This window comes from Aphelocoma coerulescens, unplaced genomic scaffold, assembly GCF_041296385.1.
Source record: "Aphelocoma coerulescens isolate FSJ_1873_10779 unplaced genomic scaffold, UR_Acoe_1.0 HiC_scaffold_352, whole genome shotgun sequence".
Taxonomy (NCBI): domain Eukaryota; kingdom Metazoa; phylum Chordata; class Aves; order Passeriformes; family Corvidae; genus Aphelocoma; species Aphelocoma coerulescens.
The window spans coordinates 58,088-84,673 of NW_027183695.1; the positions used below are offsets into that span (position 1 = coordinate 58,088).

Below are 26,586 nucleotides of genomic sequence, written 5' to 3' on the forward strand. Positions count from 1 at the left end.
TTAGGGATTTTTTGGGATATTTTAGAGAATTTTTTGGGATTTTTTTGGGATTTTTTAGGGATTTTTTGGGATTTTTTAGAGAATTTTTTGGATTTTTGGGGGATTTTTGGGGATTTTTTGGGATTTTTTTTGGGATTTTTTGGGATTTTTGGGGATTTTTCTGGGACTTTTTTCAGACATTTTTTGGAATTTTTTTGGTATTTTTTTAGGATTTTTTGGGATTTTTTGGGGATTTTTTGGTGGTTTGTTGGGGATTTTTTGGGGATTTTTAGGGGATTTTTTGCAATTTTTTTAGGATTTTTTTGGCAATTTTTTGGGAATTTTCGGGGATTATTTGGGATTTTTTGGGATTTTTTGGGGATTTTTTGGGATTTTTTCAGTAATTTTTAGGGATTTTTTCGGGATTTTTTGTGGTTTTTTGGGGATTTTTTGGGGATTTTTTCGGAATTTTAAGGGATTTTTAAATAGAATTTTTGGGGATTTTTTTGACATTTTTTGGGGATTTTTTGGGGATTTTTGGGGATTTTTTTGTGATTTTTTTGAGATTTTTTTGGGGATTTTTTGAGTTTTTTTGCGATTTTTTTTAGATTTTTTGACGATTTTTTAAGGATTTTTTTGCGATTTTTTGGGGGATTTTTTTTTGGATTTTTGGGGTTTTTTTGGGGGGATTTTTGGGGATTTTTTTGGGAATTTTTGGATTTTCTTGATATTTTTTGGATTTTTTAGTAATTTTTTTTTAAATTTTTTAGGGATTTTATTGGAATTTTTTGGGATTTTTTACTAGAATTTTTTGAGATTTTTTTGACTTTTTTTGGGATTTTTTGGGATTTTTTCTGTAATTTTTAGAGATTTTTTAGGGATTTTTTGGGATTTTTTTGGGGATTTTTAGCGATTTTTTTGGTATTTTTTAGGGATTTTTGGGATTTTTTTTGTGATTTTTGCGATTTTTGGGGGATTTTTTCGGCAATATTTTTTGAATTTTGGGGGATTTTTTGGGATTTTTTGGGATTTTTTGGGGGATTTTTTGAGGATTTTTTGGGGATTTTTTGGGATTTTTTTGGGATTTTTTGTAGATTTTTGTTGAATTTTTAGTGATTTTTTCGGCAATTTTCTTGGAATTTTTAAGGATTTTTTGGGTAATTTTTGCGATTTTTTTGGGATTTTTAAGGGATTTTTTGGGGATTTTTTGGGGATTTTTTGGGGATTTTTTTGGAATTTTTGGGGATTTTTTAAGAGAATTTTTTGGGATTTTTTTGACTTTTTTGGGGATTTTTAAGAGAATTTTTAGGGGATTTTTTGCGATTTTTTTTGGATTTTTTTGGCAATTTTTTGGGGGATTTTTAGGGGATTTTTTGCAATTTTTTGGGGATTTTTTGGCAATTTTTTGGAAATTTTTGGGGATTTTTTGCGATTTTTCGGGATTTTTTTAAGGATTTTTGGGGATTTTTTGGACATTTTTTGGAGATTTTTGGGGGGCTTTTGGGGATTTTTTGGGGATTTTTTTATAGAATTTTTTGAGATTTTTAGATATTTTTAGGGTATTTTTCGGGATTTTTTTGGGGATTTTTAGGGGATTTTTTGGGAATTTTTTGGGGATTTTTTGGGGATTTTTTTGGGAATTTTTCGGGATTTTTTATAGAATTTTTTGGGATTTTTTGGGATTTTTTAGGGATTTTTTGGGGATTTTTGGGGGTTTTTTTTGGAATTTTTGGGGATTTTTTAAGAGAATTTTTTGGGATTTTTTTGACTTTTTTGGGGATTTTTAAGAGAATTTTGGGGGGACTTTTTGCGATTTTTTTTGGATTTTTTTGGCAATTTTTTGGGGGATTTTTAGGGGATTTTTTTCAATTTTTTTGCGATTTTTTGGCAATTTTTTGGAAATTTTTGGGGATTTTTTGCGATTTTTCGGGATTTTTTGGGGATTTTTTGGGGATTTTTTGGACATTTTTTGGAGATTTTTGGGGGGCTTTTGGGGATTTTTTGGGGATTTTTTAATAGAATTTTTTGAGATTTTTGGACATTTTTAGGGTATTTTTCGGGATTTTTTGGGGATTTTTTGGGGATTTTTTGGGAATTTTTTGGGGATTTTTTGGGGATTTTTTGGGAATTTTTTGGGGATTTTTTATAGAATTTTTTGGGATTTTTGGGGATTTTTTAGGGATTTTTTGGGGATTTTTGGGGGATTTTTTTGGAATTTTTGGGGATTTTTTAAGAGAATTTTTTGGGATTTTTTGACTTTTTTGGGGATTTTTAAGAGAATTTTGGGGGGACTTTTTGCGATTTTTTTTGGATTTTTTTGGCAATTTTTTGGGGGATTTTTAGGGGATTTTTTTCAATTTTTTGGGGATTTTTTGGCAATTTTTTGGAAATTTTTGGGGATTTTTTGCGATTTTTCGGGATTTTTGGGGGATTTTTTTGGGGATTTTTTGGACATTTTTTGGAGATTTTTTGGAGATTTTTGGGGGGCTTTTGGGATTTTTTGGGGATTTTTTAATAGAATTTTCTGAGATTTTTAGACATTTTTAGGGTATTTTTTGGGGATTTTTTGGGGATTTTTTGGGGATTTTTTGGGAATTTTTTGGGGATTTTTTGGGGATTTTCTTGGATTTTTTCAGTAATTTTTAGGGAATTTTTTGGGATTTTTTTAGGATTTTTTTGACATTTTGGGGGATTTAAAAAAATTTTTTGGGAATTTTTTTCGGATTTTTTGGGGATTTTTTTGGGATTTTTTGGCAATTTTCTTGGAATTTTGGGGGATTTTTTTCGATTTTTTGGGGGACTTTTTGAAGAATTTTTTGAGATTTTCTTGGATTTTTTCTGTAATTTTTAGGATTTTTTGGGGATTTTTTTTTTTGGAAACTTTGGGGGATTTTTTGGGATTTTTTGGGGGTTTTTCAGGAATTTCTTGGACTTATTCAGTATTTTTTGGGGATTTTTTGGGTTTTTGGGGATTTTTTGGGGATTTTTTGGGGATTTTTTTGAGATTTTGGTGATTTTTTTAGCCATTTTTGGGGATTTTTTGGAGGGTTTTGGGGAACTTTTTTTCCAAATTTTTTTGGGATTTTCTTGGGATTTTTTTGGGTTTTGGGGGATTTTTTGAGGATTTTTTGGGGATTTTTCTGGGATTTTTAGGGGGATTTTTTGGTTTTTTTGGGGGAGATTTTTTTTGGATTTTCTTGGATTTTTTCTGTAATTTTTAGGGATTTTAAAATGATTTTTTGGGGGGGGGTTGGGGGATTTTTTGGGGAGTTTTGGGGGTTTTTTTGGGAGGTTTTTTTTGGCAATTTTCTTGGAATTTTTAGGGATTTTCGCGGATTTTTTGCGATTTTTTGGGGAATTTTTAGGGGATTTTTTTTGCAATATTTTTGTAATTTGGGGGGATTTTTTGGGGATTTTTGGGGGGATTTTTTGGATTTTTTTGGGATTTTTTTTTGCCGTATTTTTGGGATATTTTTGGAATTTTTTAGGATTTTTTGGGGTTTTTTTTGGGATTATGGGGGGTTTTTTTGCGAATTTTTGGGGATTTTTTTGGATTATTTTGGGATTTTCTTGGATTTTTTTCTGTAATTTTTTGGGAATTTTGGGGATTTTTTAGGGGGTTTTTTGGATCTTTAGGGATTTTTGGGGATTTTTTCGGGGATTTTTTGGGGATTTTTTGGGGGATTTTTTGGGGGAGGATTTTTTGGGGATTTTTTTTTGATTTTGGGGGATTTTTTGCGGTGTTTTTGGGGGAGTTTTGAGGATTTTTTTGGGATTTTTCTGGGATTTTTTTGGGGTGTTTTTTGGGGATTTTTTGGGGATTTTTTTTTTAATTTTTGGGGATTTTTGGGGGGATTTTTGGGTTTTTGGGGGGATTTTTGGGGATTTTTTTGCGGCATTTTTGGGATATTTTTGGAATTTTTTAGAGATTTTTTGGGGGGGTTTGGAATTTTTGGGGGGTTTTTTGCGATTTTTTGGGGATTTTTTGGGATTATTTTGGGATTTTCTTGGATTTTTTTCTGTAATTTTTCTGGGATTTTTTTGCGATTTTTGGGGGGATTTTGGGGGGATTTTTCGGAATTTTTGAGGATATGGGGGGGATTTTTTTTTGGTTTTTTTTGGGCCTTTTTGGCAATTTTCTTGGAATTTTGGGGGATTTTTTTCGATTTTTTGGGGGATTTTTTGGGGAATTTTTGGAGATTTTCTTGGATTTTTTCTGTAATTTTTAGGGGATTTTTTGGGATTTTTTTGGGAATTTTTGGGGGATTTTTTGGGATTTTTGGGGGGTTTTTCGGGAATTTCTTGGACTTTTTCAGTATTTTTGGGGGATTTTTTGCGATTTTTTGGGGTTTTTTTGGGGATTTTTTTGGGGATTTTTTGAGGATTTTGGGGGGGGGTTATTTTGAGATTTTTTGGGATTTTTTGAGATTTTTTTAGGGATTTTTTAGGGATTTTTTTGGGGATTTTTTTGGGATTATTTTGGGATTTTCTTAGATTTTTTTTCTGTAATTTTTCTGGGATTTTTCTTGTGATTTTTGGGGGTTTTTGTGGGGATTTTTGGGAATTTTTGGGCATTTGTGGGGGATTTTTTTGGGGATTTTTTGGGGGACTTTTTTGGGTAATTTTTTGGCAGTTTTGGGGAATTTTTTTTGCAAATTTTTTTGGATTTTTGGGGATTTTTTTGCGATTTTTTGCGATTTTGGGGGATTTTTTAAGGATTTTTTAGGATTTTTCTGGGATTTTTTGCGGGGTTTTTTGGGGGGATTTTTTGGGGATTTTTGGGGGATTTTTGGGTTTTTTTTGGGATTTTTGGGGGGATTTTTTGCGGTATTTTTGGGATTTTTTTTGAATTTTTTAGAGATTTTTGGGGGGTTTTTTGGGATTTTTGGGGGTTTTTTTTGCGATTTTTTGGGGATTTTTGGGGATTTTTTGGGGATTTTCTTGGATTTTTTTCTGTAATTTTTCTGGGATTTTTTTTTGCGATTTTTGGGGGGGATTTTTCGGAATTTTTGGGGGACTTTTTTTGGTTTTTTTTGGTTTTTTGGGCAATTTTCTTGGAATTTTTGGGGATTTTTGGGGGATTTTTTTTGTGATTTTTTGGGGGGTTTTGGGGGGATTTTTTTAGGATTTTTTGGGGATTTTTTGGGGATTTTTGGGGATTTTTTTAAAATTTTCTTGGGATTTTCTTGGATTCCAAAAAATCCCCAAAAAGTTCCCAAAAAATCCCCAAAAATCCCATTTTTCCCTCTTTTCCAGCCGACCATCCCGACAAAATGCCCAACGACCAAGGTAAGAAATTCCCCAATTTTTCCCAAATTCCCCCCAAAAATTCCCAATCCTAGAAGAAAAAAAAACCCAAAAAACCCCCAAAAAATCCCAAAAATTCCCCAAAAATTCCAAAAAAATTCCCAAAAAATTCCCAAATTTTTGCTTTCGAGGGGGAATTTTTGGGGATAATTTTGGGTGGAAAATTCCTGATTTTTGGGGTTTTTTTGGGGGTTTTTTGGGGTTTTTTTTCCATCAGGTCGCCATGGAGACGGAGCCTATTGGCCGCTGGATATCGATCGGAGCAGCCTCAATGGTGAGGGGAAATTTGGGGGGAAATTGGGGGATTTTGGGAAAAATTGGGGGTTTGGGGGGTTAGGGAAAAATTGGGGGGAAAATGGGGAAAAATGGGGGAAAAATGGGGGAAAAATTTGGGGGAAATTGGGGGGAAATTGGAGGAAAATTGGGGAAAAATGGGGAAAAAATGGGGGGAAAATTGGGGAAAATTTGGGGAAAAATGGGGGAAAAATTGAGGAAAAAATTGGGGGAAATGGGAAAAAAAAATGGGAAAAATTGAGGGAAAATTGGGGAAAAATTGGGGGAAAATGGGGGGAAAAATTGGGAGAAATTGGGGGCAAAATGGGGGAAAAATTGGGAAAAATAGGGGGAAAAATTTGGGGAAATTGAGGGGGAAAATGGGGAAAATTGAAAGGAAAATGGAGAAAAAATGGAGAAAATTTTGGGGAAAATTGGGGGAAAATGGGGAAAATGGGGGAAAAATGGGAAAAAAAGGGGGAAAAATTGGGGGAAATTTGGGGGAAAATAGGGGGAAAAATGGAAAAAAATTAGGGGAAAAAAGGAGGGAAAATTGGGGGAAAATGGGGGAAAAATTGGGGAAAATGGAAAAAAAATGGGGGAAAAATTGGGGGAAATTTGGGGGAAAATGGGAAAAAAATGGGGGGAAAATGGGGGAAAAAAGGGGGAAAATATGGGAAAAAAATGGGGAAAAAGGGGGGAAATTGGGGGAAAATGGGAGGAAATTGGGGAAAAATAGAAAGGAAAATGGAGAAAAATGGGGGAAAATTGGGGAAAAATTAGGGGGAAATATGGGGAAAAATTGCGGAAAAATTGGGGGAAAATGGGGAAAAATGGGGAAAAAGTGGGGAAAAAATGGGGAAAAAATGGGAAAAAATGGGAAAAAAATGGGAAAAAGATCAGAAAAAAAATGGGAAAAAATGGGGAAAAATCAGAAAAAATGGGAAAAAAATGGGAAAAAATGGGGAAAAAATGGGGAAAAAATCAGAAAAAAACGAGGAAAAAATCAGAAAAAAATCAGAAAAAATCAGGAAAAAATCAGAAAAAATCAGAAAAAATGGAAATAAATGGGGGAAAAAATGGGGAAAAAATCAGAAAAAAATGGAAAAAAAATCAGAAAAATATCAGAAAAAAATCAGAAAAAAATCAGAAAAAAATGGGAAAAAATCAGAAAAAAATGGGAAAAATGGGGGAAAAATGGGGAAAAAATGGGAAAAAATCAGAATAAAATGGGGAAAAAATGGGGAAAAAATCAGGAAAAAACGAGGAAAAAAACAGAAAAAAATCAGAAAAATGGGGAAAAAATGGGGAAAAAATCTGAAGAAAATGGGAAAAAATCAGAAAAAAATGAGAAAAAATTGGGCAAAAAATCAGAAAAAATGGAAAAAAATGGGGAAAAAATCAGAAAAAATCAGAAAAAAATGGGAAAAAATCAGAAAAAATGGGAAAAAAATGGGCAAAAAATCAGAAAAAATGGAAAAAAATGGGGAAAAGATCAGAAAAAATCAGAAAAAAATGGGAAAAAATCAGAAGAAAATCAGAAAAAAAGGGGAAAAATCAGAAAAAAATGGAAAAAATGGGGAAAAAATGGGAAAAAATGGGGAAAAAAAGGGGAAAAAATCAGAAAAAATGAGAAAAAAATGGGAAAAAAAGGGGAAAAAATGGAGAAAAAAATCAGAAAAAAATGGGAAAAAAGGGGAAAAAATGGAAAAAAAAAGGGAAAAAATCTGAAAAAAGTGGGGAAAAATGCAGAAAAAATGGGGGAAAAAATCGGAAAAAATGAGAAAGAAATCAGAAAAAAATGGGGAAAAAATGGGGAAAAAATAAAAAAAAAGTGGAAAAAAAAGGGAAAAAATCAGAAAAATATCAGAAAAAAATGGGAAAAAATAGGGAAAAAATGGAAAAAAATCAGAAAAAATGGGAAAAAATGGGAAAAAAAATGGGAAAAAATCAGAATAAAATGGGGAAAAAATGGGGAAAAAATCAGAAAAAAACGAGGAAAAAATCAGAAAAAAATCAGAAAAATGGGGGAAAAAATGGGGAAAAAATGGGAAAAAATCAGAATAAAATGGGGAAAAAATCAGAAAAAATGAGAAATAAATGGGAAAAAAATGGGAAAAAAATGGGAAAAAAATCGGAAAAAATGGGAAAAAATCACAAAAAAACCGAGGAAAAAATGGGAAAAATAGGGAAAAAAATGGGGAAAAAAATCAGAAAAAATGAGAAAAAATGGGAAAAAAAAATCAGAAAAAAATGGGAAAAAATGGGAAAAAAAGGGGAAAAAAAATCAGAAAAAAATGGGAAAAAAATGGGAAAAAATGGGAAAAAAAAGGGGGGAAAATTCCCGGGATTTTTCCCCCACTTCCCGAAATTCCCGGATTATTTTCCAGAGCCTCCCGTGGGCCAGCGGAAGCCCTCGGCCGGCAACGGGGCCGTGCTGCTGGTGCTGGGAGTGGCCGGCGGCGTCGCCGTGGGTGACGGCGGCCGTGGGCGCCTGGATCTGCGCCCGGCGCTCCGAGGAGAGGAGGAGGAAGTAAGAGAGGGAATTTTGGGGAATTTTGGGGAGTTTTGGGGAATTTTGGGGAATTTTCGGGAGGTTTTGGAAGGGATTTGGGAAGGGGAAAAAAAATCAGGGGGGGTTTGGGGGAGTGTTGGGAAAAAATTGGGGGGAAAATGGGGGAAATTTTAAGAAAAAATGGGGAAAATTCAAGAAAAAAATGGGGAAAAAATTGGGGAAAATGGGGGGAAAATGGGGAAAATTGGGGAAAAAATTGGGGGAAAATGGGGGAAAATTGGGGGAAAAATTGGGGAAAAATGGGGGGAAAATGGGGGGAAAATTGGGAAGAAATTGGGGAAAAATTTGGGGGGGAATTGGGGAAAAATTGGGGGAAATTGGGGAAAAATGGGGGAAAATTGGGAAAAATTGGGGAAAAAATTTGGGAAAATTTGGGGGAAAAATGGGGGAATATTAAGAAAAAATTGGGAAAATTCAAGAAAAAATTTGAGAAAAAATTGGGAAGAAATTGGGAAAAAATAGGAGGAAAATGGGGGGGAAATTGGGGAAAATTAGGGGAAATTTGGGGAAAAATGGGGGAAAAATGGGAAAATTGGGAAAATAATGGGGAAAAATTGGGAAGAAATTGAAGAAAATTTGGGGGAAAATTGGGGGGAAATTGGGGGGAAAAATGGGGAAAAATCCCCGCAAAATGGAAAAAATTCCAAAAAAAATCCCCAAAAATTGGGAAAAAAATCCGAAAAAAGTGGGAAAAAATTTGGAAAAAATCGGAAGAAATTCGTAAAAAATTGGGAAAAAAATACAAAAAAAATGGGAAAAAAATCCCTAAAAATGGAAAAAAAACTCTAAAAAATTGGGAAAAAAAGTCCAGAAAAATGAGGAAAAGAAATTGCTAAAAAATGGGAAAAAAAATCCAAAAAATTGGGATAAAAATCCCCAAAAAATGGGAAAAAAATCCTCAAAAAGTGGGAAAAATTTGGAGAAAATCGGAAAAAATTCGTGAAAAAATTCGTAAAAAAATCATTTAAAAAATCCCCAAAAATTTGTAAAAAATCCCCATAAAATCCCCCCAAAAATCGCAAAAAAAATCCCGAAAAGTTACAGAAAAAAATTCAAGAAAATCCAAAAAATCCCCCAAAATCCCCAAAAAATCGCAAAAAACCCCCAAAAATCCCAAAAAACACCCCCAAAAATCCCTAAAAAAATTTTAAAAATCCCAAAAATACCGCAAAAAAATCCCCCAAAAAATCCCCAAAAAACCCCAAAAATCCTCAAAAATTCAAAAAATATTGCCAAAAAAAATCCCCAAAAATCCCCAAAAATTCCCAAAAATCCCCCCAAAAAATTCCCCCAAAAATCGCAAAAAAATCCCAAAAAATTACAGAAAAAAATCCCCAAAAAATTCCAAAAAAATCCCCAAAAAATCCCAAGAAAGCCCAAAAAACCCCCAAAAAATCCAAAAACCCCCCCAAAAATCCCAGAAAAATCCCCAAAAAATCCTCAAAAAATCTCCCAAAAATCCCCAAAAAACCCCCCAAAAATCCCTAAAAAATTCCAAAAAAATCCCCAAAAATCCCAAAAGCCCCAAAAAATCCCCCCAAAAATCCCCCAAAAATCCCAAAAAAACCCCAAAAATCCCCCCAAAAATCCCAAAAAAGTTCCCAAAAATTAAAAAAAAAATCCCCCAAAATATCCCCAAAAAATCCCAAAAAACACCCCCCAAAAATCCCTAAAAAATTCCAAAAAAATCCCAAAAAAAAGCCCCAAAAAATCCCCAAAAAATCCCCCCAAAAATCCCCAAAAAAACCCCAAAAATCCCCCCAAAAATCCCAAAAAAATTCCCAAAAATTAAAAAAAAAAATCCCCAAAAAAATCCCCAAAAATCCTCAAAAAATCCCCAAAAAATCCCAAACAACCCCCCAAAAATCCCAAAAAATCCCCAAAAAATCCCCCAAAAAATCCCCAAAAAATCCTCCAAAAAATCCCCAAAAAATCCCCAAAAAATCCCCAAAAACCCCCAAAAAATCCAGAAAAATCCCAAAAAAATCCCCAAAAAATCCCCCAAAAAAAACCCCCAAAATCCCCAAAAACCCCCCCAAAATCCTAAAAAATTCCAAAAAAATCCCCAAAAAATCCCAAAAAAGCCCCAAAAAATCCCCCAAAAATCACAAAAAAACCCCCAAAAAATCCCCCCAAAAATCCCTAAAAAATTCCCAAAAATTAAAAAAAAAATCCCCAAAAAAATCCCCAAAAAAATCCCAAAAAATCCCCAAAAAATCCCCAAGAAATCCCCAAAAAATCCCCAAAAAATCCCAAAAAAATCCCCCAAAAAATCCCCAAAACACCCCCCAAAATCCCCAAAAAATCCCCAAAAAATCCCCAAAAATCCCCCAAAAAATCCCCAAAAAACCCCCAAAAAATCCCCAAAAAACCCCCCAAAAAATCCCCAAAAAACCCCCAAAAATCCCCAAAAAACCCCCAAAAAATCCCAGAAAAATCCCCAAAAAACCTCCAAAAATCCCCCAAAAATCCCTAAAAAATTGCAAAAAAATCCCCAAAAAATCCCAAAAAAGCCCCAAAAAATCCCCAAAACATCCCCCAAAAATCCCAAAAAAAACCAAACACCCCCAAAAAATCCCAAAAAATCCCCAAAAAACCCCCAAAAATCCCCCCAAAAAATCCTCAGAAAACCCTAAAAATCCTCAAAAATCTTCAAAAAATCCCCAAAAAACCCCCAAAAAATCCCCAAAAAACCCCCAAAAAATCAAAAAAAAATCCCAAAAAACCCCTAAAAAATCCCCCAAAAATCCCAAAAAACCCCCCAAAAATCCCCAAAAATCCTCAAAAAATCCCAAAAAAAACCCAAAAAATCCCAAAAAAACCCTAAAAATTCCAAAAAAATCCTCCAAAAAATCCTCAAAAAATCGCAAAAAAATGCCGAAAAATTACAGAAAAAAATCCAAGAAAATCCCCCCAAAAAATCCCCAAAAAACCCCCCAAAAATCCCTAAAAAATTCCAAAAAAATCCCAAAAAACCCCCAAAAAATCCCAAAAAACCCCTAAAAATTCCAAAAAAATCGTCCAAAAAATAAAAAAAAATCCCCAAAAAATCCTCAAAAAACCCCCAAAAATCCCCAAAAAATCCCCAAAAAACCCCCAAAAAATCCCCAAAAAATCCCCCCCTCAGAAAACCCTAAAAAATCCTCAAAAAATCTTCAAAAAATCCCCAAAAAACCCCCAAAAAATCCCCAAAAAACCCCCAAAAAATCCCCAAAAAATCCCAAAAAACCCCCAAAAAAATCCCCCAAAAATCCCAAAAAAACCCCCAAAAATCCCCCAAAAAATCCTCAAAAAATCCCAAAAAAAACCCAAAAAATCCCAAAAAAACCCTAAAAATTCCAAAAAAATCCTCCAAAAAATCCTCAAAAAATCGCAAAAAAATGCCAAAAAATTAGAGAAAAAAATCCAAGAAAAATCCCCCAAAAAAATCCCCAAAAAAACCCCCCAAAAATCCCTAAAAAATTCCAAAAAAATCCCAAAAAACCCTCAAAAATCCCAAAAAACCCCTAAAAATTCCAAAAAAATCGTCCAAAAAATCCCAAAAAAATCCCCAAAAAATCCTCAAAAAACCCCCAAAAATCCCCAAAAAACCCCCCAAAAAACCCCCAAAAAAATCCCCAAAAAATCCCCCAAAAAAATCCTCAGAAAACCCTAAAAAATCCTCAAAAAAATCTTCAAAAAATCCACAAAAAACCCCCAAAAAATCCCAAAAAACCCCCCAAAAATCCTCAAAAAAACCCCAAAAAATCCCAGAAAAATCCCCAAAAAACCCCCCAAAAATCCAAAAAAAACCCCAAAAATCCCCCCAAAAATCCCCCAAAAATCCCCCAAAAATTAAAAAAAAAAATCCTCAAAAAAATCCCCAAAAAATCCTCAAAAAATCCCAAAAAATCCCCAAAAAATCCCCAAAAATCCCCAAAAAACCCCCAAAAAATCCCCAAAAAATCCCCCAAAAAAATCCTCAGAAAACCCTAAAAAATCCTCAAAAAATCTTCAAAAAATCCACAAAAAACCCCCAAAAAATCCCAAAAAAACCCCCAAAAATCCTCAAAAAACCCCCAAAAAATCCCAGAAAAATCCCCAAAAAACCCCCAAAAATCCAAAAAAAACCCCAAAAATCCCCCCAAAAATCCCCCAAAAATCCCCCAAAAATTAAAAAAAAAATCCTCAAAAAAATCCCCAAAAAATCCTCAAAAAATCCCAAAAAATCCCCAAAAAATCCCCAAAAAACCCCCAAAAAACCCCCAAAAAATCCCCAAAAAATCCCCCAAAAAAATCCTCAGAAAACCCTAAAAAATCCTCAAAAAATCTTCAAAAAATCCACAAAAAACCCCCAAAAAATCCCAAAAAACCCCCCAAAAATCCTCAAAAAACCCCCAAAAAATCCCAGAAAAATCCCCAAAAAACCCCCAAAAATCCAAAAAAAACCCCAAAAATCCCCCCAAAAATCCCCCAAAAATCCCCCAAAAATTAAAAAAAAAATCCTCAAAAAAATCCCCAAAAAATCCTCAAAAAATCCCAAAAAATCCCCAAAAAATCCCCAAAAATCCCCAAAAAACCCCCCAAAAATCCTCAAAAAACCCCCAAAAAATCCCAGAAAAATCCCCAAAAAACCCCCAAAAATCCAAAAAAAACCCCAAAAATCCCCCCAAAAATCCCCCAAAAATTCCCAAAAATTAAAAAAAAAATCCTCAAAAAAATCCCAAAAAAATCCTCAAAAAATCCCCAAAAATCCCCAAAAAACCCCCAAAAAATCCCAGAAAAATCCCCAAAAAATCCTCAAAAAATCCCCAAAAAATCCGCAAAAAACCTCCAAAAATCCCCCAAAAATCCCTAAAAAATTGCAAAAAAATCCCCAAAAAATCCCAAAAAAGACCCAAAAAATCCCCAAAAAATCCCCCAAAAATCCCGAAACATCCCAAAAAAACCCAAAAACCCCCAAAAAACCCCCAAAAATCCCCCAAAAATCTTCAAAAAATCCCAAAAAAATCCCAGAAAAATCCCCCAAAAAACCCCCAAAAATCCCCAAAAAAATCCCCAAAAAATCCTCAAAAAATCCTCAAAAAAATCCCAAAAAAATCCCCAAAAAATCCTCAAAAAATCTCCCAAAAATTCCCCAAAAAACCCCCCAAAAATCCCTAAAAAATTCCAAAAAAATCCCCAAAAAATCCCAAAAACCCCAAAAAATCCCCAAAAAATCCCCCAAAAATCCCCAAAAAAACCCCAAAATCCCCCCAAAAATCCCCCAAAAATTCCCAGAAATTAAAAAAAAAATCCCCCAAAAAATCCCCCAAAAATCCCCAAAAAATCCCCCAAAAAATCCTCAAAAAATCCCCAGAAAATCCCAGAAAAATCCCCAAAAAATCCCCAAAAAACCCCGAAAAATCCCCAAAACCCCCCAAAAACTCCCAAAAAAACCCCAAAAAATCCCCAAAAAATCCCTAAAAAATCCCTAAAAATTCCCAAAAAATCCCCAAAAAATCCCAAAAAATCCCCAAAAATCCCCAAAAAATCCCCAAAAAACCCCCAAAAACCCCCCAAAAAACCCCCCAAAAATCCCCAAAAAACCCCCCAAAATCCCCAAAAAATCCTCAAAAAATCCCCAAAAAATCCCCAAAAATCCCCAAAAACCCCCCCAAAAAATCCCAAAAAATCCCAAAAAAAACCCCAAAAATCCCCAAAACCCCCCCAAAAAACCCCAAAAAATCCCCAAAAAATCCCCAAAAAATCTCAAAAAATCACTAAAAAATCCCCAAAAAATCCCAAAAAATCCCCCAAAAAATCCCCAAAAATCCCTAAAAAACCCCCAAAAAATCCCAGAAAAATCCCCAAAAAATCCCCAAAAAAATCCTCAAAAAATCCCCCAAAAAACCCCCAAAAAACCCCCCAAAAAACCCCCAAAAAAACCCCAAAAAATTCCCTTCAACCCCTCGCTTCAACCTCCCCCAACCCCTTTCCATTCCGTCCCAATTCCCTGGAAAAAAAAAAAAAAACCCTTTTTTCCCCTTTTTTTCCCCCAAAGAAACCCCGGGAAGAGGAAAGGGAGCCAAAAGGAGCCGCGACCTCCGGATTTATGGATCCACCACGAGGAGATGGAGCTGAAAAACCTGGAAAAAGCTCCGGAATCGGAGCCTCCGCGCCGGGAATCGCCGGCGGCCGAGGGCCAGGAAATCCAAGGAGAAGGCAAAACTTCGGAATTGCAGGCGGCCAAAAAAAACCTGCCGCAGGCGGGTGAGGAAATCCGGGGAATTCGGGGGTTTTTTGGGGATTTTTGGGGATTTTTGGGGGATTTTTGGAGGGTTTTGAGGGTTTTTTTTCCAGGAAAAGTCCGAGAATTGCCATTTTTTTCCGGGAGTTTTGCCTCAAAATTCCCAGAATTGTCTTGTTTTCTACCCTCAAAAATTCCCAAAATTTCCCACATTTTTCCATCTCAAAATCCCCAAAAATTCCCAAAATTATCCCCAAAAATTCCCAAAATTCTACCCCAAAATTCCCAAAAATCCCCAAAAAATCCCCAAAATTTTCCACCAAAAATTCCCAAAATTTTCCCCATTTTCTCCCAAAACCCTCCAAAATTCCCAAAATTTTCCCCTTTTTCTCCCAAATCCCCGAAAATTCCCAGAATTTTCCCCTTTTCCACCCCCAAAGATTCCCAAAATTTTCCCCTTTTTTACCCCAAAGTTCCCCAAAAATTCCCAAAATTTTCCCCAAAAATTCCCAAAATTTTCCCCAAAAATTCCCAAAATTTTCCCCTAAAATTCCACAAAGATTTTCACTTTTCCACCAAAAATTCCCAGAATTTCCCCCATTTTCCACCCCAAAATTCCCAAAAAAACCCAAAATTTACCCCCAAAAATTCCCAAAATTTTCCCCTAAAATTCCCAAAATTTTTTCCCCAAAAATTCCCAAATTTTTCCACTTTTCTACCAAAAATTCCCAAAATTTTCCCCATTTTCCACCTCAAAATTCCCCAAAAAATCCCAAAATTTTCCCCTTTTCACCCTCAAAGATTCCCAGAATTTTCCCCTTTTTCCATCTCAAAATCCCCAAAAATTCCCAAAATTATCCCCAAAAATTCCCAGAATTTTCCCCAAAAATTCCCAGAATTTTCCCCATTTTCCATCTCAAAATTCCCAAAAATCCCCCAAAAATTCCCCAAATTTTCCACCAAAAATTCCACAAAAATTTTCCCCTTTTCCACCCAAAATTCCCCAAAAATTCCCAGAATTTTCCCCTTTTTCACCCTCAAAAATTCCCAGAATTTTCTTGTTTTCTACCCTCAAAAATTCCCAGAATTTTCCCCTTTTTCCGTCTCAAAATCCCCAAAAATTCCCAAAATTTTCCCCAAAAATCCCCAAAATTTTCCCCTTTCCCCCCCAAAATTCCCAAAAATCCCCCAAAAATTCCCAAAATTTTCCACCAAAAATTCCACAAAAATTTTCCCCTTTTCCACCCAAAATTCCCCAAAAATTCCCAGAATTTTCCCCTTTTTCACCCGCAAAAATTCCCAGAATTGTCTTGTTTTCTACCCTCAAAAATTCCCAAAATTTCCCACATTTTTCCATCTCAAAATCCCCAAAAATTCCCAAAATTATCCCCAAAAATTCCCAAAATTCTACCCCAAAATTCCCAAAAATCCCCAAAAAATCCCCAAAATTTTCCACCAAAAATTCCCAAAATTTTCCCCATTTTCTCCCAAAACCCTCCAAAATTCCCAAAATTTTCCCCTTTTTCTCCCAAATCCCCAAAAATTCCCAGAATTTTCCCCTTTTCCACCCCCAAAGATTCCCAAAATTTTCCCCTTTTTTACCCCAAAGTTCCCCAAAAATTCCCAAAATTTTCCCCAAAAATTCCCAAAATTTTCCCCAAAAATTCCCAAAATTTTCCCCTAAAATTCCACAAAGATTTTCACTTTTCCACCAAAAATTCCCAGAATTTCCCCCATTTTCCACCCCAAAATTCCCAAAAAACCCCAAAATTTACCCCCAAAAATTCCCAAAATTTTCCCCTAAAATTCCCAAAATTTTTTCCCCAAAAATTCCCAAATTTTTCCACTTTTCTACCAAAAATTCCCAAAATTTTCCCCATTTTCCACCTCAAAATTCCCCAAAAAATCCCAAAATTTTCCCCTTTTCTACCCTCAAAGATTCCCAGAATTTTCCCCTTTTTCCACCCCAAAGTTCCCCAAAAATTCCCAAAATTTTCCCCAAAAATTCCCAGAATTTTCCCCAAAAATTCCCAAAATTTTCCCAATTTTCCATCTCAAAATTCCCAAAAATCCCCCAAAAATTCCCCAAATTTTCCACCAAATTTTCCCCATTTTCCTCCCCAAATTTCCCAAATTTCCCAAAATTTTCCCCCCAAATTCCCAAAATTTTCCCCAAAAATTCCCAGAATTTTCCCCATTTTCCATCTCAAAATTCCCAAAAAATCCCCCAAAAATTCCCCAAATTTTCCCCAAAAATTCCCAAAATTTTCCCCATTTTCCTCCCCAAATTTCCCAAAATTCCCAAAATTTTCCCCCAAAATTCCCAAAATTTTCCCCCAAAATTCCCAAAATTTTCCCCCAAAATTCCCAGAATTTCCCCCATTTTCCATCTCAAAATTCCCAAAAATTCCCCAAAAAATCCCCAATTTTTCCACCAAAAATTCCCAAAATTTTCCCCATTTTCCACCCCAAAATTCCCAAATTTCCCAAAATTTTCCCCAAAAATTCCCAAAATTTTCCCCCAAAATTCCCAGAATTTTCCCCATTTTTCATCTCAAAATTCCCAAAAATCCCCCAAAAATTCCCCAAATTTTCCACCAAAAATTCCACAAAAATTTTCCCCTTTTCCACCCAAAATTCCCCAAAAATTCCCAGAATTTTCCCCTTTTTCACCCTCAAAAATTCCCAGAAATTTCTTGTTTTCTACCCTCAAAAATTCCCAGAATTTTCCCCTTTTTCCGTCTCAAAATCCCCAAAAATTCCCAAAATTTTCCCCAAAAATTCCCAAAATTTTCCCCTTTCCCCCCCAAAATTCCCAAAAATCCCCCAAAAATTCCCAAAATTTTCCACCAAAAATTCCACAAAAATTTTCCCCTTTTCCACCCAAAATTCCCCAAAAATTCCCAGAATTTTCCCCTTTTTCACCCGCAAAAATTCCCAGAATTGTCTTGTTTTCTACCCTCAAAAATTCCCAAAATTTCCCACATTTTTCCATCTCAAAATCCCCAAAAATTCCCAAAATTATCCCCAAAAATTCCCAAAATTCTACCCCAAAATTCCCAAAAATCCCCAAAAAATCCCCAAAATTTTCCACCAAAAATTCCCAAAATTTTCCCCTTTTTCTCCCAAATCCCCGAAAATTCCCAGAATTTTCCCCTTTTCCACCCCCAAAGATTCCCAAAATTTTCCCCTTTTTTACCCCAAAGTTCCCCAAAAATTCCCAAAATTTTCCCCAAAAATTCCCAAAATTTTCCCCTAAAATTCCACAAAGATTTTCACTTTTCCACCAAAAATTCCCAGAATTTCCCCCATTTTCCACCCCAAAATTCCCAAAAAACCCCAAAATTTACCCCCAAAAATTCCCAAAATTTTCCCCTAAAATTCCCAAAATTTTTTCCCCAAAAATTCCCAAATTTTTCCACTTTTCTACCAAAAATTCCCAAAATTTTCCCCATTTTCCACCTCAAAATTCCCCAAAAAATCCCAAAATTTTCCCCTTTTCTACCCTCAAAGATTCCCAGAATTTTCCCCTTTTTCCACCCCAAAGTTCCCCAAAAATTCCCAAAATTTTCCCCAAAAATTCCCAGAATTTTCCCCAAAAATTCCCAAAATTTTCCCAATTTTCCATCTCAAAATTCCCAAAAATCCCCCAAAAATTCCCCAAATTTTCCACCAAATTTTCCCCATTTTCCTCCCCAAATTTCCCAAATTTCCCAAAATTTTCCCCCCAAATTCCCAAAATTTTCCCCAAAAATTCCCAGAATTTTCCCCATTTTCCATCTCAAAATTCCCAAAAAATCCCCCAAAAATTCCCCAAATTTTCCCCCAAAAATTCCACAAAAATTTTCCCCTTTTTCTCCCAAACCCCCCAAAATTACCAAAATTTTCCCCTTTTTCCATCTCAAAATCCCCAAAAATTCCCAAAATTTTCCCCAAAAATTCCCAAATTTTCCCCATTTTTCACCCCAAAATTCCACAAAATTTTTCCTCTTTTCCACCAAAAATTCCCAAAAATTCCCGGAATTTTCCCCATTTTCCTCCCCAAAATTCCCAAAAAACCCCAAAATTTACCCCCCAAAATTCCCAAAATTTTCCCCTAAAATTCCCAAAATTTTCCCCAAAAATTCCCAAAAATCCAAAAAATTCCCGGAATTTTCTCTTTTTTGCCCCAAAATCCCCCAAAATTCCCAAAATTTCTCTTTTTTCCTCCCAAAATCCCCAAAAATTCCCAAAATTTTCCCCTTTTCCTCCCAAAATCCCCCAAAATTCCCCAAAATTTTCCTTTTTTCCACCAAAAATTCCCAAAAATCCCAAAAATTCCCCAAATTTTCCCTTTTTAGCCCCAAAATCCCCAAAAATTCCCAAAATTTCCCAAAATTTTCCCCTTTTCCTCCCAAAATCCCCCAAAAATTCCTAAAAATCCCCAAAAATTCCCCAAAATTCCCCAAAATTCCCAAAATTTTCCCCTTTTTCCTCCAAAAATTCCCAAAATTCCCCAAAATTTTCCCCTTTTCCACCCAAAATCTCCCAAAAATCCCCCCAAAATTCTCAAAAATCCCCAAAAATCCCCAAAATTTCCCAAAATTTTCCCCTTTTCCTCCCAAAATCCCCCAAAAATTCCTAAAAATCCCCAAAAATTCCCCAAAATTCCCCAAAATTCCCAAAATTTTCCCCTTTTTCCTCCAAAAATTCCCAAAATTCCCCAAAATTTTCCCCTTTTCCACCCAAAATCTCCCAAAAATCCCCCCAAAATTCTCAAAAATTCCCCAAAATTCCCCAAAATTTCCCAAAATTTTCCCCTTTTCCTCCCAAAATCCCCTTAAAAATTCTCAAAAATCCCCAAAATTCCCCAAAATTCCCAAAATTTCCCAAAATTTTCCCCTTTTCCCTCCAAAATCCCCTTAAAAATCCCCCAAAATCCCCCAAAATCCCCCAAAATTCCCCAAAATTTTCCCCTCTTCCACCCAAAATCTCCCAAAAATCCCCCCAAAATTCTCAAAAATCCCCAAAAATCCCCAAAATTCCCTAAAAATTTCCCTTTTTCCCTCCAAAATCCCCTTAAAAATTCCCAAAAATCCCCCCAAATCCCCCAAAAATCCCCAAATTTTCCGGATTTTTCCGGATTTTTCCCGATTTTCCCGCAGCTCCGGAGCCGGCCGAGGTCGGAAGCGGCGCCTCCACCCTGGAACGTTCCGGAATTTCCCGCCGAGCCCAACTCCTGATCCCGATGAATTCCCAAAATTCCAACGCCGGTACCGGGGGAAAATCCGGGAATTTGGGGGGGGTTGGGGTGGAAAAAGGGGAAATTTGGGAAAATTTGGGAATTTTGGGTGAAAAAAGGGGAAAATGTCAGGGATTTTTTGGAAAATTTTGAATGGAAATGTCGATTTTTGGGGAATTTTTGGGAATTTTGGGGGAATTTTTGGGAATTTTGAGGTGGAAAAGGGGAAACTTTTGGGAATTTTTGGGATTTTGGGTGAAAAAGGGGAAAATTTGGGGAATTTTGGGGGGAATTTTGGGAAAATTTTCGGAATTTTTTTGGGTTTTGGGGCAAAAAAGGGGAAAATTCCGGGAATTTTTTTTTAATTTTGGGAGGAAAAGGGGAAAATTTTGGGAATTTTTGGGAATTTTGGGTGGAAAAGGGGATAATTTTGGGGATTTTAAGGAATTTTGGTAGGAAAAGGAAAAAAATTGGAGAATTTTGAGGGAATTTTGGAAGAAAAAGGGGAAAATTTTGGGAATTTTTGGGGATTTTGGGAGGAAAAGGGGAAAATTTTGGGAATTTTTGGGGTTTTTTGAGAATTTTGGGGAGGAAAAGGGAAAATTTGGGGAATTTTTTTTGGTTTTTGGAGGGAAAAGGGAAAATTTTGGGAATTTTGGGGGAATTTTGGGTGAAAAAGGGGAAAATTTTGGGAATTTTTGGGGATTTTAATGTGGAAAAGGGAAAATTTTGGGAATTTTCTGGGAATTTTGGGAGGAAAAGGGGAAGATTTTGGGAAATTTTTGGAGTTTTAGGGGGAATTTGGGGAAAATTTTGGGAATTTTTGGGATTTTGGGAGGAAAAGGGGAAAATTTTGGGAATTTTGGGAAGAAAAAGGGGAAAATTTTGGGAATTTTTGGGGATTTTGGGAGGAAAAGGGGAAAATTTTGGGAATTTTGGGAAGAAAAAGGGGAAAATTTTGGGAATTTTTGGGGATTTGGAGGTGGAAAAGGGAAAATTTTGGGATTTTTTTGGGGATTTTGGGAGGAAAAGGGGAAAATTTGGGGAATTTTTGGGATTTTGGGTGGAAAAGGGGAAAATTTTGGGAATTTTGGGAAGAAAAAGGGGAAAATTTTGGGAATTTTTGGGGATTTTGGGAGGAAAAGGGGAAAATTTTGGGAATTTTGGGAAGAAAAAGGGGAAAATTTTGGGAATTTTTGGGATTTTGAGTGGAAAAGGGGAAAATTTTGGGAATTTTGGGAAGAAAAAGGGGAAAATTTTGGGAATTTTTGGGGATTTGGAGGTGGAAAAGGGAAAATTTTGGGATTTTTTTTTGGATTTTGGGAGGAAAAGGGGAAAATTCTGGGAATTTTTGGGATTTTGGGTGAAAAAGGGGAAAATTTGGAGAATTTTTGGGGAATTTTAGAAGAAAAAGGGGAAAATTTTGGGAATTTTTGGGGAATTTGGGAGGAAAAGGGGAAAATTTTGCAAAATTCTGGGGTTTTGAGGAATTTTGGGTGAAAAGGGGAAAATTTTGGGAAATTTTTGGGGATTTTGGGGTGGAAAAGGGAAAAATTTCGGAATTTTTTGGAATTTTGGGTGGAAAAGGGGAAAATTTTGGGAATTTTTGGGAATTTTTGTGAATTTTGGGTGGAAAGGGTAAAATTTTGGGAAATTTTTGGGAATTTTTGGGGATTTTGGGGGGAATTTTGGGAAAATTTTCGGAATTTTTTTGGGTTTTGGGGCAAAAAAGGGGAAAATTCCGGGAATTTTTTTTGAATTTTGGGGGAAAAGGGGAAAATTTTGGGAATTTTTCGGGAATTTTGGAGGGAAAATTTTGGGAATTTTGGGGGTTTTTTGGGGGATTTTGGTGGAAAAGGGGAAAATTTTGGGAATTTTTGGGATTTTGGGTGAAAAAGGGGAAAATTTGGAGAATATTTGGGGAATTTTGGAAGAAAAAGGGGAAAATTTTTGGGAATTTTGGGAGGAAAAGGGGAAAATTTTGGGAATTTTTGGGGATTTTGGGGTGGAAAAGGGGAAAATTTTGGGAAATTTTTGGGAATTTTTGAGGATTTTGGGGGGAATTTTGGGAAAATTTTCGGAATTTTTTTGGGTTTTGGGGCAAAAAAGGGGAAAATTCCGGGAATTTTTTTTGAATTTTGGGAGGAAAAGGGGAAAATTTTGGGAATTTTTGGGAATTTTGGGTGGAAAAGGGGATAATTTTGGGGATTTTAAGGAATTTTGGGAGGAAAAGGAAAAAATTTGGAGAATTTTGGGGGAATTTTGGAAGAAAAAGGGGAAAATTTTGGGAATTTTTGGGGATTTTGGGAGGAAAAGGGGAAAATTTTGGGAATTTTTGGGGTTTTTTGAGAATTTTGGGGAGGAAAAGGGAAAATTTGGGGAATTTTTTTTGGTTTTTGGAGGGAAAAGGGAAAATTTTGGGAATTTTGGGGGAATTTTGGGAATTTTGGAAGAAAAAGGGGAAAATTTTGGGAATTTTTGGGGATTTTAATGTGGAAAAGGGAAAATTTTGGGAATTTTCTGGGAATTTTGGGAGGAAAAGGGGAAGATTTTGGGAAATTTTTGGAGTTTTAGGGGGAATTTGGGGAAAATTTTGGGAATTTTTGGAATTTTGGGTGGAAAAGGGGAAAATTTGGGGAATTTTTGGGATTTTGGGTGAAAAAGGGGAAAATTTGGGGAATTTTGGGAAGAAAAAGGGGAAAATTTTGGGAATTTTTGGGGATTTGGAGGTGGAAAAGGGAAAATTTTGGGATTTTTTTGGGGATTTTGGGAGGAAAAGGGGAAAATTCTGGGAATTTTTGGGATTTTGGGTGAAAAAGGGGAAAATTTGGAGAATTTTTGGGGAATTTTAGAAGAAAAAGGGGAAAATTTTGGGAAATTTTTGGGGATTTTGGGGTGGAAAAGGGAAAAATTTCGGAATTTTTTGGAATTTTGGGTGGAAAAGGGGAAAATTTTGGGAATTTTTGGGAATTTTTGTGAATTTTGGGTGGAAAGGGGAAAATTTTGGGAAATTTTTGGGGTTTTGAGGTGGAAAAGGGAAAATTTTGGGAAATTTTTGGGAATTTTTGGGAATTTTGGGGGGAATTTTGGGAAAATTTTCGGAATTTTTTTGGGTTTTGGGGCAAAAAAGGGGAAAATTCCGGGAATTTTTTTTTAATTTTGGGAGGAAAAGGGGAAAATTTTGGGAATTTTTTTGGATTTTGGAGGGAAAATTTTGGGAATTTTGGGGTTTTTTTGGGGATTTTGGGAGGAAAAGGGGAAAATTTTGGGAATTTTTGGGATTTTGGGTGAAAAAGGGGAAAATTTTGGGAATTTTGGGAAGAAAAAGGGGAAAATTTTGGGAATTTTTGGGGATTTAGAGGTGGAAAAGGGAAAATTTTGGGATTTTTTTGGGGATTTTGGGAGGAAAAGGGGGAAATTTTGAGAATTTTTGGGATTTTGGGTGAAAAAGGGGAAAATTTTGGGAATTTTTGGGGATTTTGGGAGGAAAAGGGGAAAATTTTGGGAATTTTTGGGATTTTGGGTGAAAAAGGGGAAAATTTGGAGAATATTTGGGGAATTTTGGAAGAAAAAGGGGAAAATTTTTGGGAATTTTTGGGAATTTTGGGGGCTTTTGGGAGGAAGGGGAAAATTTTGGGAATTTTTTGGAGTTTTAGGGGGAATTTGGGGAAAATTTTGGGAATTTTTGGGATTTTTTGGGGTTTTCGGATGGAAAAGTAGAAAATTTTTGGGAATTTTTGGGGATTTTGGGGTGGAAAAGGGGAAAATTTGGGGAATTTTTGGGGATTTTGAGGTGGAAAAGGGAAAATTTTGGGAATTTTTGGGGAATTTGGAAGGAAAAGAGGAAAATTTTGGGAACTTTTGGAATTTTAGGGAGGAAAAAGGGAAAAATTTGGGGAATTTTTGGGGAATTTTGGAGGAAAAAGGGAAAATTTTGGGAATTTTGAGCCGAAATTGGGAAAATTCCGGGAATTTTTGGGAATTTGGGCTGGAAAAGGAGAAAATTTTGGGAATTTTGGGCCGGAAAAGAGGAAAAAATTGGGAATTTTTTGTGGTTTTGGGTGGGAAAAATTCTGGGAATTCTTGGGTTGGAAAAGTGGAAAATTCTGAGAATTTTTGCGCAGAAAATGAGAAAATTCTGGGAATATTGGGGGATTTTGGGCTGGAAAAGGGGAAAATTCCAGGAATTTTGGGGGAATTTTGGAGGAAAAGGGGAAAATTCCAGGAATTTTTGGGGAATTTTGGAGGAAAAGGGGAAAATTTTGGGAATTTTGGGGGATTTTGGGCTGGAAAAGGAAAAAATTTTGGGAATTTTGGAAGGAAAAGGGGAAAATTTTGGGAATTTTGGGGGATTTGGGGTAAAAAAAGGGGAAAATTTTGGGAATTTTTGGGATTTTGGGGTGGAAAAGGGGAAAATTTTGAGAATTTTTGGAGAATTTGGGGGGAAAAAGGGAAAGATCCGGGAATTTTTGGGAATTCTGGGGTGGAAAAAGGGGAAAATTTGGGGAATTTCTGGGAATTTTGGTGGAAAAGGGGAAAATTTTGGGATTTTTTGGGAATTTTTGGGGAATTTTGGGGGAAAATTCCAGGAATTTGGAGATTTTGGGGAGAGAAAAGGGAAAATTTTGGGAATTTAGGGATTTTGGGGTGGAAAAGGGGAAAATCTTGGGAATTTTGGGGGAATTTTGGAGGAAAAAGGGGAAAATTTGGGGAATTTTGAGCCGAAATTGGGAAAATTCCAGGAATTTTTGGGAATTTGGGCTGGAAAAGGAGAAAATTTTGGGGATTTTGGGCCGGAAAAGGGGAAAAAATTGGGAATTTTTTGTGGGTTTGGGGGGGGAAATTTTGGGAATTTTTGTGCAGAAAATGGGAAAATTCTGGGAATTTTTAGGGCAGAAAAGGAGGAAATTTTGGGAATTTTTTGGCTGGTAAAAAGTCGAAAATTCCGGGAATTTTGGAGCAGAAAATGGGAAAATTCTGGGAATTTTAGGCTGGAGAAAGAGAAAATTTGGGGATTTTGGGCCGGAAAAGAGGAAAAAATTGGGAATTTTTTGTGGTTTTAGGTGGGAAAAATTCTGGGAATTCTGGGGTTGGAAAAGTGGAAAATTCTGGGAATTTTTGTGCAGAAAACGGGAAAATTTTGGGAATTTTGGGGGATTTTGGGCTGGAAAAGGGGAAAATTCCAGGAATTTTTGGGGAATTTTGGAGGAAAAGGGGAAAATTCCAGGAATTTTTGGGGAATTTTGGAGGAAAAGGGGAAAATTTTGGGAATTTTGGAGGATTTGGGGTAAAAAAGGGGAAAATTTTGGGAATTTTTGAGATTTTGGGGTGGAAAAGGGGAAAATTTTGAGAATTTTTGGAGAATTTGGGGGGAAAAAGGGAAAGATCCGGGAATTTTTGGGAATTCTGGGGTGGAAAAGGGGAAAATTTGGGAATTTTGGGCCGGAAAAGAGGAAAAAATTGGGAATTTTTTGTGGTTTTGGGTGGGAAAAATTCTGGGAATTCTTGGGTTGGAAAAGTGGAAAATTCTGAGAATTTTTGCGCAGAAAATGGGAAAATTTGGGGAATTTTGGGGGATTTTGGGCTGGAAAAGGGGAAAATTTGGGGATTTTGGGGAATTCCCGGTTGCTAATTCCGGCTTTTTCCGGTTTTTTCCAGCCGTGGTCAGCGCCATCCCCGTGCCCACCCTGGAGAGCGCCCAATATCCCGGGATTTTGCCGTCGCCGCCGGCATTGCCGCAATTCCCGCTGCGGCCGCTGCCCTTCCCCAGCCTGGCCATGGACAGAGGCTGCGCGGCCGCCAGGAGTGCGCTTTGGGGCAAATCCGGGGGGATTCGGGAAAATTGGGAATTTGGGGGATTTTTTGGGGATTTTTTGGGGCTTTTTTAGGGATTTTTTTGGGGATTTTTTTGGGATTTTTTTGAGATTTTTTTTGGATTTTTTTGGGATTTTTTGGGGATTTTTTAGGGATTTTTTGGGGATTTTTTAGGGATTTTTGGGGATTTTTTTGAGATTTTTTGGGGATTTTTGGGGATTTTTTTGGGATTTTTTAGGGATTTTTTGGGAATTTTTAGGGATTTTTTAGGGATTTTTTAAAGATTTTTTGGTAATTTTTGGGGGATTTTTTGGGGATTTTTTGGGAATTTTTTGAATATTTTTTGGATAATTTTTAGGATTTTTTGGGGGATTTTTTGGAATTTTTTAGGGGTTTTTGGAGATTTTTTAGGGATTTTTTAGGGATTTTTTTGGAATTTTTTTGAGATTCTTTAGGGATTTTTTGGGATTTTTTGGGGATTTTTTGGGGGTTTTGGGGGGATTTTATTGGAATTTTTGGGGAATTTTTAGGGATTTTTTGAGAATTTTTTTGGAAATTTTTGGGGATATTTGGGGGAATTTTGGGGATATTTTGGGGGAATTTCTGGGGATATTTGGGGGATATTTTGGGGGCTATTTGGGGGAATTTGGGGGGATTTTGCCGTCGCCGCCGGCATTGCCGCAATTCCCGCTGCGGCCGCTGCCCTTCCCCAGCCTGGCCATGGACAGAGGCTGCGCGGCCGCCAGGAGTGCGCTTTGGGGCAAATCCGGGGGGATTCGGGAAAATTGGGAATTTGGGGGATTTTTTGGGGATTTTTTGGGGCTTTTTTAGGGATTTTTTTGGGGATTTTTTTGGGATTTTTTTGAGATTTTTTTTGGATTTTTTTGGGATTTTTTGGGGATTTTTTAGGGATTTTTTGGGGATTTTTTAGGGATTTTTGGGGATTTTTTTGAGATTTTTTGGGGATTTTTGGGGATTTTTTTGGGATTTTTTAGGGATTTTTTGGGAATTTTTAGGGATTTTTTAGGGATTTTTTAAAGATTTTTTGGTAATTTTTGGGGGATTTTTTGGGGATTTTTTGGGAATTTTTTGAATATTTTTTGGATAATTTTTAGGATTTTTTGGGGGATTTTTTGGAATTTTTTAGGGGTTTTTGGAGATTTTTTAGGGATTTTTTAGGGATTTTTTTGGAATTTTTTTGAGATTCTT

General features: G+C 35.9%; 2 protein-coding genes across 2 annotated transcripts in view; both read left to right on the top strand.

Moving 5' to 3' along the window:
- The window catches only part of LOC138101611 (netrin receptor DCC-like), a gene marked incomplete at its 5' end in the record, with an annotated part of 90,977 nt that overhangs the window by 53,646 nt on the left and 10,745 nt on the right, over nucleotides 1-26,586 (top strand).
- On the top strand, nucleotides 5,253-25,451 carry LOC138101610 (netrin receptor DCC-like). The gene is made up of 6 exons (XM_068999378.1): nucleotides 5,253-5,268; nucleotides 5,504-5,560; nucleotides 7,950-8,092; nucleotides 14,170-14,365; nucleotides 19,487-19,594; nucleotides 25,222-25,451. The coding sequence occupies exons 1-6, from the start codon at nucleotides 5,253-5,255 to the stop codon at nucleotides 25,449-25,451; spliced, it is 750 nt and encodes a 249-aa protein (XP_068855479.1).